Source organism: Xiphophorus maculatus, chromosome 16 (assembly GCF_002775205.1).
Source record: "Xiphophorus maculatus strain JP 163 A chromosome 16, X_maculatus-5.0-male, whole genome shotgun sequence".
In the NCBI taxonomy this organism is placed as follows: Eukaryota; Metazoa; Chordata; class Actinopteri; order Cyprinodontiformes; family Poeciliidae; genus Xiphophorus; species Xiphophorus maculatus.
In genome coordinates this window covers 21,753,543-21,765,655 of record NC_036458.1, presented here as the reverse complement: position 1 = coordinate 21,765,655, position 12,113 = coordinate 21,753,543, and the positions used below count along the sequence as shown (strand labels likewise).

General features: G+C 40.9%; 1 protein-coding gene across 3 annotated transcripts; it reads left to right on the top strand.

Annotated features, from left to right (window-relative positions):
• Window positions 1–4,234: 4,234 nt before the first annotated feature.
• LOC102221048 lies at window positions 4,235–8,248 on the top strand. 3 transcript variants are annotated; one of them, XM_023349515.1, is made up of 2 exons: window positions 4,235–4,563; window positions 5,466–8,248. In XM_023349515.1, exon 2 carries the CDS (start codon window positions 5,474–5,476, stop codon window positions 6,656–6,658), a length of 1,185 nt encoding a protein of 394 aa, XP_023205283.1. In that variant the 5' UTR covers window positions 4,235–4,563; window positions 5,466–5,473; the 3' UTR covers window positions 6,659–8,248. The 3 variants fall into 3 exon arrangements, with proteins under 3 accessions (XP_023205283.1, XP_005802847.1, XP_023205282.1); XM_005802790.3 differs by having other exon boundaries at window positions 4,236–4,563; window positions 5,381–8,248; XM_023349514.1 differs by lacking the exon at window positions 4,235–4,563 and adding an exon at window positions 4,570–4,874.
• Window positions 8,249–12,113: the final 3,865 nt, after the last annotated feature.

Below are 12,113 nucleotides of genomic sequence, written 5' to 3'. Positions count from 1 at the left end.
ACTTGAGGGTCCAGCACCTCTGTACGAAGCAAAAAACAAGGGACTGGTCTTTACCTGGACATTCAGGAAAATGATTCAAGACCAATAAGACCAACAGAAATCATTCAGGGTGAGCTGAGGAGAAGAGAAAGACAGTACTCTGGAGGATCTCGGGAGATTGTGCAACGAGGAATGGTCAAAGGTCATTTTCTGAATGCTCCAGTCTTGAGAAATATTGAAGCACCAGACTAAGTGCCGTCATGCTGCTGTACAAAGTACAGACAGCAGGGGTAAGTTTTAGAATTACTTCTTCATTCTTTCGTCCCCTGCAGTAAAGTTTTCCAATTTAAAGTTAGATTTTTTTTCATTTTGTCAGAAGATTCTGCTGCAGTAACTGGAATTTGTTGTAAGGCGTCTACACAACATGTTGGCTAATTGCTGATTTAAGACTCAGAGCTATATGGACACAACTAGACTCTTTGTTCAGTGAACAAGCCCTTCCTTTTCACAGTTACAACTGACATTTTTTTCCCTTTCACCTTTTAGTATAATAAGCATTTTTGAGTCTTCCAGACACAATGAATTATGACACCCACAAGTGCTGCTGGCTCCTAAAGCAAACACTCTGCCTATGTTGTTTCCCAATCTATCATTTGTGAATCATTTCTGAAGACAGGTACAGGCCACACAAGAACGGCTTGTTCCAGTTACTCAAGTTTAAAGGTACACCTCGAGTTTCACAAATTATGGCACTGCAGATGAAGGACTGCTGATGTGAATAGTAGGCAGCACTTCTGCAGGATTTCATGTTCTCAGCTAATGGGGAATTTGGTTCGGTGTGTTCCAGGTTTAGGGTCCCTCCTCTTTGTCAGGCCACAACTTTGCTGCGCTGCTGTCTCCAGCGTTGGTCTCTAACAACAAGTTCTTCAGTGGTCATCTATTTATTTGCAATCGTAAATGACGTTAGGAAAGCTCACATGACACTTTCACAAAAGAAAGCTATGTTTCATGTCTAAACTGGGGAGCTGAACTGTACTGAACAGAATTGGATTGAAGTTAGTTCAATTAAAATGAACTGAATTGAACTGACTAAATTCAATTGAACAGAAGCGAATGTTCATTTGAACTTAACTGAATTGAGCAGACCAGAATTTAATTGAACTGACTGAACTGAACTGGGTTTAACTGAACTGAACTGGATTGAGTTTAACTTGACTGAACAGAATTGGATTGAAGTTAGTTGAATTAAACTGAATTGAACTGAATGGAATTTTATGGAATTTGTTACTTCCCAAATTCACAAGGATCCTACTTGTACATGTCAAAAAGTCAACAGGAGCAGCCGTTGACTTGGAAAGGTTCGATTTTTCTCTTCCGCCGCCATCTAAAATGGCGGCTGATAAATGACAACTGCAGAGACAGACATGGTAACGGCATTATTTTACTGTTTTACAACCTAAACCAAGAGTTTAGGTTGTCTGCCAATGTCCCTGCCAGTGAACGCATCTCTACAAGGAGTGGGAATTTATTGCATCGTTTATCATTTATCGTGATACATTTCTGATCTTAAGAATTTTGACTTCCATTTAATAATGTTTAAAATAATGTTTTAAACCCCCAAAGTTGTCAGTATTGTTAGTATTTAAAATGTTTTCCATTGTTTTGTTTTTTTTCCATTGAGAGCATCAATAAATATCAATAAATTTGAAAATATGATTGAATGCCTTTTGCTATGTGCAGTTTAGTGACACAAATCTTTCTTCTTTATATGACTGGTAATAAAAATTGTAAAAAAAAATTAAAAATAATTCAGGAGCGGTATTTGTTTTTTTTCAGGGCTACGATTGCAGCGCCATCCAGTCAAAGCCGGAAAATGACCTAAAAAGGAAGTCATAAATATTTCTTATTGTCATATCGTCTATTATCACAAAATATCGTGATAAAAATTGAAGTCCATTTACACCAGCTGCATAAATAGCAGGTCTATTGTTTTGTATTTTTCATCTCAGTCATAACTAGTCTGACTTCTGTTTGTCCAACACGGAATAACAACGGTGAATGCACGTAAATAAATTTTCTTTTTTTTTTTAAAAAGTCGTCTTTTATTTTTCACAACACTGATTTTCATCATTGTACTTTCTTAACCAAGACAATTCACCTAAATTAAGCCACGTTATTAAAGTTTTGCTGCAGCTTTTAGGTGGAAAATTCCACATTAGAGTCTGGCTTCAGGCTCACTGTGATGGTAGGCAGTGGCCTCAGTCTCTATCAGAAAACATAGGTGACCAAACAGTTCGGGGCCGAGGGGCTCAAAGTGTATCAAGTTGGGCATGTTTGCTCAGCGAGTTTACATGTATGATATAATAACGTCCCTTCAGTTCACCGTCTCTTGCACACACAGGGATGCTGCACAAATGTTTGCAGGAGAAAAAAAAAAGGGAGGTCAGTTAAGGCTTACGGTCAAAACTCTCGACCTGCTCCGACTCACGTGTCGCCGCCGTCCGTCCTAAAGGAAGAGTTACCTGTTTGAACACTGAGGTACGGTCAGCTGCTGCGCTAAGTCTGAACCGGTCAGCCGCTGGAACCACAGGGAGCAACCGATAAACGCAACCGACTGACGAATACACACTTTGTTTTACCTTAGTAGTGAATCTGTGCTATATGCACTCATTTACAAATGACATTGCTACTTTTATTACACAGAAATTAATGATTGATAAATACAAATTTGGGCAATCCAATTTTTTATTTAAAATGAAACTAGTGCTTATGAATAATCGCTCGGCCAGGCAGGAAGCATTTCTCATTCAGTAAAAAGGTTCCAGTGGAAAGAAGCCAAATGTCATTAAAAAAAAAAGATGAAAGGTTCTTAAAGAGACAGTATTATGTGTTGTCCAACCACATTTTATAGCACAATCAAGTAACTATTTTAACTTCGGTTGTTATGAAAATGTTGTATGTAACTTATCGTTGAAATTTAACGCCCTGAAATTGGGCCTCTGTCTCTTTAAAAACTCCTGCTCTTACTGAAGCTCCACCTTTAGGAAGCCATCACAACATGGCTCCTCTATATACTATATATATTTGTAAACTAAATATCTATCTCAGACTTAGTTGGGAACTAAATATTTAGTTTGCATTCTAGATATTTAGCTTCCTAAATTGAATATTTATTTTGAAAGTTAAATATTTAGCTTCTTAACTAAATATTTAACTTGTACGCTAATATTTAGATTGTAAACTAAATAATTAGCTTTCAAATTAAACATTTAGTTAGGCAGCTAAATATTTTCTTTACGAACTAAATGATTAGCTTGGGAATTAAATATTTAGTTTGAAACTAAATATTTGGTTTGCAAGCTAAATATTTGCTAATTAGTTTAATTAGTTTCCTAGTTAAATATTTAATTTGAAAGCTAAATGTCGGGATTGTTTAAACTAAATTTAAAGCTTTTGAATTAAATATTTAATTTGGAGCTCTGGCGTTTCGAAATGTATGAATAACAGGGTGAAAATAAGACTGGAAAAGGATCACCCACATTTTTGTTCTCCGTGACATAATAAATAAACCAAAAATATTGATGTTCTTTTTTTTTTTTTTAACTGTGTAGCTTTACTTATTTTAAGTCTTTTGAAAACCAGAGGGTGCCAACAAATATGGTAACTGCTGCTCCATGTATATCAGGCCTAATAAACCCATTTCAATAACCTCCTGCACCATAAAATGGTGATGCAACAGGAAGCCTTGCATCACACGATGTGCTAAACAGGTGGTCTGTCACGTTTCCCATGTATTGAAGTCACTTCCGGAAACATCCTCGTCTTTCCGGAAGCTCCAGATTTCACCTGGTTTTTGCCGACCAGGTTCGGTCAGTACGTTTCCCCTGAGGGTCAAGCTCTTCTGTTTAGACAACAAATTAGCCAGTTTGGTTTCTTTCGGGTGAGAAGTCCTAACCTGCTGAGTCGGACGGATTCAGCCGTGAGAAAAGGACAAGAAAGACTCAAAACAAAAAAAAAAAAAGAAAAGTTAAGACTGCGGCTCCACTTTCTCCCTCTTCGGTCGACTCTAATAGAGAGGGAGAGAGGAGAGAGAGAGGGGCGCCAAATTATCTAACTGTTACGACAGGATTATCAGAGTGGGCGTGGCGTGTGAGGTCGGATGACGACGATGATGATGGCGACGATGAGGGGTATGATATGTGCGCGTGGATAGGACGGGTGGGCAAGGGAGGGGGGGATGAAAGGGAGCGAGGGGTCCGGGATGGAGGCGGACTCAGAAACACACACACACACACACACACACACACGCAGGGTCCCGCTGGTTCAGGCGAGGATAGGCTCCGACCCGAGGTGAACTGCTCGTTACAAATAGGAGCTGCGGCATTCCACGTAGAGCAGAGTGGAGGCGCTCCGGCTCCACGCCGATGAATAATAATATTAAGTAACTGCGCTGAGTGAGTGAGTCTGCTTTATTTAACCGGGGTGGAAAGACAAGAGGAAGCAGTTTCTTTCTGAGTGGGGAGGGGAAAACATATATAGGATTTAAGAGGACGTTATTCCGAGAGGACTGGACACTGAAGTCAGGTAGGTTGCTTCTTGTTTTCGCCATTTGACTCACTCAGACATCTTCTGTTCAACAACCTTCACTTTTTACTTGATGATTCATTGACATTTTCGTAAAAGTTAAATCCAAGCGTAAAACAAAATTGCGTTGAATTTTTATTTATTTATTTTTTCTGCGCTGTTTCAAAAAGTTGAAACGCCTTACTTTATTGTTTTGTTGTGTTTTTTTCCGTTTCTTTCTCTCTCCCTTGCGCCCTTTAACCGGTTTGAGCGGAGCGAATCTGCGGATGAAATGTGTCAGATTTCAGCGATGAGGCGCGAAAACAGTTCAGGTATAGTTAGAAGTGGCGCGACGTAAGATCGGTATGTTCCTGTTACTGAGACATGTGGGTCAGCAGCGCCGGACGGAGAGGCGCGATGAGCGCAGACCGACCGGAAGCCGCGCAGCAATTACGTGATTCTGGCTCATTGACGATAACAATTAACCTGGTTTACAGTAAAGGCTCGAAATGATGGACGTGGATTTTTACAATTGTAAAAAAAAAAAAAAAAAAAAAAAAAAACATATATTAATAATAATTTTTTTAAAGAGCAAAATATATGGATAGATTTTATTTTATTGTATGGAGATCAGGGTTGTGTGAATTCCACCTTCCCCCAAAAAATAGTTTGGGTGATGACTATATCTGAGTGTTGCCTCATATTGGACACGTAATTAAGTTTGTAAGGAGGTGGTACAAGCTGCTCCTATTTTATTCCAGAGATGTGATAGGGTTACATAATATTGTGTTGTAATGACTCTTGCATAACAAGTACAATTCTCTTCTTTTACCACTAGGTGGCAGTGCTGCAGCATTTTTCAGCTATAAGAGTTTCTGAGAGTTGAGTGAAGTCCATTCAGCCCTCAGCTGTTCTCCACTCAGGTCCTGGCATGATGTTGGAGGAGGAGTCCCAGGGTGTGATGGGCCAGCAGGAGTTGACCGTTCTCCGGACAGTGGATTCGCCCGGTGCGGCGCCTTCCAGCGGACCTGAGGGTCCTCTGTCCTTCACGGATGAAGCCGTGTCCATACTGACCTCCAGCAACCTGCTTGCCCGCTCCCTGCTGGGTCGCACCTCTGCAGTCAAGCGCAAAGAGAGTCCAGCTGCCACCACCGCCCGGCGCAAGCGTGAGTTCATCCCCCAGGACAAAAAGGACGAAAGCTACTGGGACAAAAGGAGGAAGAACAATGAGGCGGCCAAACGTTCTCGAGAGAAGCGGAGGGTGAACGACATAGTCCTGGAGAGCCGGGTGCTTGCTTTGCTGGAGGAGAACGCCCGGCTTAGGGCAGAGCTCCTGGCTCTGAAGTTCCGCTTCGGCTTGATTAAAGATCCATCCAACACACAGATTCTACCGCTTGCTGGAGCTCCTCAACACAATCTTCCAAACCTCACTCCCCAATATTATCCCCACAGAGGTGATGGAGGCCCTCAAAGCTCCAATCCCAACAACCACTTAGGCCAGTCAGGCACCAGGAGCTCGAGAGAGGCTGGCAACATCTCAGAGGACTCTGGGTTTTCTACGCCAGGAGGGTCGAGCGTGGGCAGCCCCATCTTTTTCGACGAACGCTTTGGCGACCATGGGAAGTTTTCACCGCACCGAGTGGAAGAGATGGGTTATGACCTCCAGCAGTCACCAGGCGATGTCCACCACTCTGCGGCACTCGCCGTCGGGAAGCCGGACCAAGCTGAGGGGATGAAAAACCTTCCACACAAGCTACGTTTCAAGACCCCCGGGAGTGGGGAGGGCCTCGACATCGGTTGCGACAATGCCAGCGTAAGACGCAGCCCTCGGGAGACCAGGAAAGGGCTGAGCGGAGGCGAAGTAGGAGCGGGGCATTGTCCCGGCTCCTGGGTCCAGCAATTGGAAAGGGAGGAATGCCAGAAGGAGAGACAGACTCTTCATTACGGTACTTCTACTGCCGGCTGTAACCTCCATTCTCCTCCCATGCCCGGACAAAGCGACGTCCAGTATCAGCATGAGAACACTTACCTGAAATCTCAGCTAAGCTCCCTCTCTGAGGAGGTGGCTCAGCTGAAGAAGCTTTTCACAGAGCAGCTCATGTCCAAAATCAACTGACGGACCGAGGGGGTTAAATGTTTGCTAATGCACAGACTTATAAGGACATTTAGGAGAGAAAAACAGCAATACAGGGCTTGACCCGGCATTCAGAAAGACTTTCATGTTTAAATAGTTCTCTGTTGTTCTCAAGCATAGAGTGTTGCGTCATTTGGCCTCACAGCCATTTCGTGCCATTGTGTTTTGGATCATTTCATACCTGGAAAAAAAAAAGGAAAATCAGGTACAAAATGGTGTCTTCTATGGCAGGATGTTTTGTTAATTTGTATCCACCTGGGGGTTATTTTGCACAAGATTCAACAATTTAAAGTTATTTTTCATTTTTACTTGATGTTTACTAAAAGAAAATGAGGTTATCTATCAACAGAAAGTTGCTTAGGCTCATTTTACCTAAACTGTAGGTCTTAATCTGAGTTCAGGAAATAATGTAAAGTTAAATAAAGTAAATTAGACGTGAAATTTTAGCATTTTATGACTTTCTTTTCATAATTTATGAAACTACAAACAAAACTACTTAACTTTCTTGAATTAACTGAGTACCGATTGCTGTTTTTTTATGGGTATGAAATGGTAGGGTGGGACATAATGACCACATGTGCTACAGTATGGGTACGAAGTGGTGAGATGGTGAACTGACCCAGTCTGACATATTACGTCTTTTAAACACTCGTATTATCTGCTGTTTAACAACTTGCTGTGATCTACCGTCCCGTCTCCGTTGCTCATAAATGTGAGTCTTATCTGTCGGTGTACGCAAAGTAAAACACTGTCACGGCCAACAACACACATATCACAAACCGAGCCGCATTTCATATTACAAATGCGCGCCAAACTTTGTCGGCATTTCGCTAATGTCGAAAGAACACTATTTGCCGTTTCCATCAAATAAGAAGCGCAGTGGAGAAGTTTGTTTGAGCAAGAAGCCATCCAAAAACATCATCCTGTCATCACTTCCTGTCGTCTTCTTCATCTTTCCCGGCAGTAGCAACATCTGGCTGTTGATCACACGACTCGTGTGATGTTGAAAAAAGCCTTTCCACTGCAGTTTTGCAAAATATACAAATTGAAAAAACACCTGATCATAACGGTAAAACATTTTGCCATTAAAAGATAGCTTTTTTCCTAAATTGGCTCGTTTTCTGTAAGGAAATTGATTTTCATAATTTCGATCTGCGCAATTACAAGGTCAATGGAAAGGCAGTCAATGACAGCTTCACACTATCACCTGACACCGCCGATGGTAGAAGAAGTAATTGAGGTGGTTTTATTTAACGCTCTTATTAAAGGACTATAAAGCACAAACAGACACAAGCAGCGAATGCACCATGAGATTAAATCATTAACTAGTAGAAAGCAAAACACAAGTCACATGTTCCTCAGGCTTTCTGAAACATTTCTGTTCAGGTTTGTTCCGACTTGTTACGCGTTAAAATATTGGCTTCGGGACAAAACACCACAACTTGTACAGTTTTTGTTTGTGACTGTTTTTGTTGTTGTTTTTTTAACCCATTCCTTTGTTACCATCTGATCCAGTCTCCACTGTGTTTCTGTGCATTTTCATATTTAAAAACAATAAACGGATTTGACATATTCTGTGTCGTGAGGGTGAATCGATCACAAGGATCACACTGCGGGATCGTGTTTCTATTCAGCCTCGCCGTCTGACCCCTTTCGATAGGCATCAGCGACCCTGAAAGAATGAACCAGATCGAGAGTCTCTGATGCTGTGTAGAGGTAAAGGTTTTGGCTGACCGGCGCAGGAAGTGAGGAGAGGTTGCACACTTGGCAGGTTTACAGTCTCTGCAGGAGGCGATGCGGGCCGACTGCCAACCAGACAAAGACAGAAATGAGTGTCTGCTGTTACTCAACCGTCCCGATTACAGACCCTCAGAACAGAAGACATTGATTTTCACCAGCTGGAGGAGAGTCTGTGTGGATGGTGTGAACAATGACTTCTGGGAAAGTTTCTCAAACTATCAATTATTATTTTTTGCCTGCTCCCACACAAATCTGATCTGTTTTGTTGTTGTTCTTTAAACAGTCTTCACTCTTAAACAGAAAATTCCAGATTGCATACCACCCTAACCTCGAAGGTGAAGAGGAAAATGTCTCAAGGCAATCAGCAGAGGGCAGCAAATGATGTTCCCTTTAGCGTTGCCACGGCGCACCAGTATCTGAGTGGCAAAAAAATAATTTTATTTATTTTTTAATTAGCATTTTCAATCTCATTAATCAAAATAAGACTGAGAAAAGAACTCCCACTTAAAGTATAAACATATGCTGACAAATAAGAAGTAAAAGGAGATATATATATATATATATATATATATATATATATATATATATATATATATATATATTTATGATATAGCGCCACCTCCCTAACATAATGGCCTAAGTCAATTTTTGCCAGAATATGATTTGGGGGGGGATAAAAAAATCACTTTTGGGAAAAATTGACTTTGCCCATTACTTTGGGAAGGTGGCATTATTTTTGAGGAATTTCTTTTCAGGATAATATATAGAGCCACAAAATATAGATGCAGGAAAAACAGATTCCTTTCTATAAATAGGTTGCAACTATATAAGAAAAATGCAGAATATTCAGTCTAATAAGCCGTTTTTATTTTTGGGGGTGATACATTATGTAACAATTTAATCAGTTTAATATGCACTATTATATGGTTAATAATAGAAGAAAATCTCTATCAGAGGGTTTTAAGCATGATTAATGCTGCAGGTGTAGGATGGAGTGATTCAATGGATCCACTGCAACACGCTGCTAGTACGCCACCATCCTCACACACCCAAAGCAACAAAAAAAAAAAAGCTGCAACCCCAACATCCCCCTCTTATGCTTATTCTGTTCCCCCCTCATTTTTTTTCCCAATGAAAGGATAAAGCCTGTTGCTAGGCAGGCAGTGCGACAGTTGCCATAGGAACGCTTGCAGACATAGCTAGAAGCAGGGAGGGTGTGTGTGCGTGTGTGTGATCGTCGGGTTAGGGTGGGGATAAGGATGGATAGCCAAAAGAGAGGGACTGATGCAGAGGGGGAGAGACAGAGAGGGGTGGAGGTGGGAGGGGGACCCAAGTTCACAGCCAATGGGTGTGCTCCTTCTGCACCGTCTGGCCCCCCACCCCCCTTCCTACAGAAGGAGACAAAGAGGTGCAAAGGAATTGGGATCAATATTTAATTCTGGAATATGAGGTTGCCCTTTAGATTATGGAGCGTAAAAAAAATCCAATAAAACGCACCTCAGACATGAAAACGACTGGCTTGTCTCAAATAGAAACAGAAAAAGTACTGAAATAATTTTTAAAAATGCAACAAACAAAGCAAGTACACAGCTGGTAAATGTTTCTTTAGTATTCATTCAAATATTTTTCAAAAAACGTACGATGTATTCACTTTTAAAGAGGCAGTATTATGTGTTTTCCAGGCACATTGTGCCATTTTACAACACAGTCAAGTAACTATGTTGCCTTCAGTTGTATCAAATATGACTTAAAACAAATCTGACGTTGTAATTTAACACCTTGAAATTGGGCCTCTGTCTCTTTAAGAAACTCCTGCTACTTTTGAAACAGCGCCTTCCGGAAGTCATCACAACACGGCTCCTCTGTTAATCCTTTAACAACGTTTAGATGCAAAGTTTTACCAGAAGTATGCTAATTGCAGCTGGCTAGTCTGAAGGAGCTTAGAGGAGGAGTGGTTGTTTGGAAACTTCAGCTCGGAGGCGGAGCTGGGTCTACCCAAGTGTTTTGCGCCGCTGAATGGTTGCCATGGAGAAGATTTCTCAAACATGCGGGAAAGAGTCGAAGCAACACTCCCGGTATGTTTTTGATGAGTTAATAACATAATAATAATAACAAAAAAGTTGACTCTGTTTAACAGAGGCCACTTCCAGCAGCACCGGCGTGAAACGCAACTCGAGCACAAGTTGGTTTTTTTTACTTAACTGGAAGTTGATTTTTGCAATAGTCCTTTGCGAAAGAACCTTTCCCATGTTTTGAAATCCCAAACATAAATGTGCTCTATTTGAATGTCAAAAACAGAAAAATCACATAAATTTCAACATTTTGTATTCAGATACCTTCTGCTCTGCCGGTTTTGCGCTCAAAAATGGAAATGTTTGACTATTTTCCCTCTATCCTAACAGATTATGCTTTTGTCTGTGGCTGTCTAGTTTCAGAAAACAACTGCAATACTCCTGCTGAATAACGAAATGAAGACCCATGTAACTCATGGTTTCCTAGTTAAACTCCTTCTTTTCCGTCATCAGAAAGTATGCCATAATCTCCACGAGATTTAGAATCTTGATAAGATCAGGAGGCGGCATAAAGGTCAATCCAAGTGCAGTGGCTCCTCCAGAAAAATTTCGTTGCGGTGGACAGGTCAGGCCAGTAACAAAAATAATAATAAAAAATGTATTAATTTGTGTATTTATTATTTATTTTAGTTTTTAATTTTATTTATTCTTTTTTACAAAAGTGTAGAAAGTAATAGATGCGTTTCCCAGATAACATTGGATTGTCAACATCAATTTTGTGGGAAACAAAGGAAATATCTAGATTTTTTGTGTCAATTTTGTGGTATGTCACTTTAAAAGTTCGGCTAAGTTCACTTAGGCAGTTTATTAAGCTTTTTTACTATATGCTAACGGCCACAATTTGCTCATCCTGCAAAAATAAAGAGCAATAAGAGAACTGGAACGTACAGGGAATGTGAGAGATATACCAACAAGATGGTTGTGACCGTCTTTATTGCAAACTGTGCATGAGGAAATCCATAAGAAACCTGCTATCAGCGGACACGGAGTAGTGCTTAGAGACGACAAAACCACTTTAACTTCTCTGATTTGATCATAGTGAGTATATTTTGAGAAACATTGTTTTTCTTTCTGACATGTGCTAGCTCTACTTCCTCTAGGGCTCATCATCGTAAACGCAGCGCATCTCGTTTGTTGAGTCCCTATAAAAGTGTAAAATTGCGTTTTACAGCTGCTAAAGGTGTGCTCATCCTTTTCTGAGTATTTATTTTTGGTTTATATAGGCCATAGTGCTGACAGTGATTTCCTGTGACTGTAAAAGAAAAAAAAAGAAAAAAACAACAACAGAAAAAGTGAAAGGAAGAGCAGCCAGAAGGTCAGATGAGTCCAGATTTACCCTGTTCCACGGAGATGAAGTGAAGTTCCTACTGTGCAAGCCTGTGGGGGCAGTAGCTATGATGTGAGGTTGCTACTGTTGGTCAGGCCTCGGTTCGGCCCAAAGAATGAGGTCAGCTGACAAGCTGGAAATACGGAGATTCACTCGCTACGCCAGTGAAACTTTTCTTTCCTGATTGGTATTTTCCAAACCGTCAATGCCAGGATTCATCGGGCTCCAATTGTGCGAGAGTTGTTCAAGAAGCACGAGAGTTCGTTTTCACACGGAGTCTGACCACCACAGGGTAAAC

What these genes read in the sequence shown, in the direction of transcription:
- LOC102221048 (XM_023349514.1), top strand. Translation starts at nt 4,835, where the DNA reads ATGTGTCAGATTTCAGCGATGAGGCGCGAAAACAGTTCAG. An exon ending in GAGGCGCGAAAACAGTTCAG is followed by an intron (nt 4,875 to 5,465) that starts GTATAGTTAGAA and finishes TTCTCCACTCAG; the next exon opens with GTCCTGGCATGATGTTGGAG.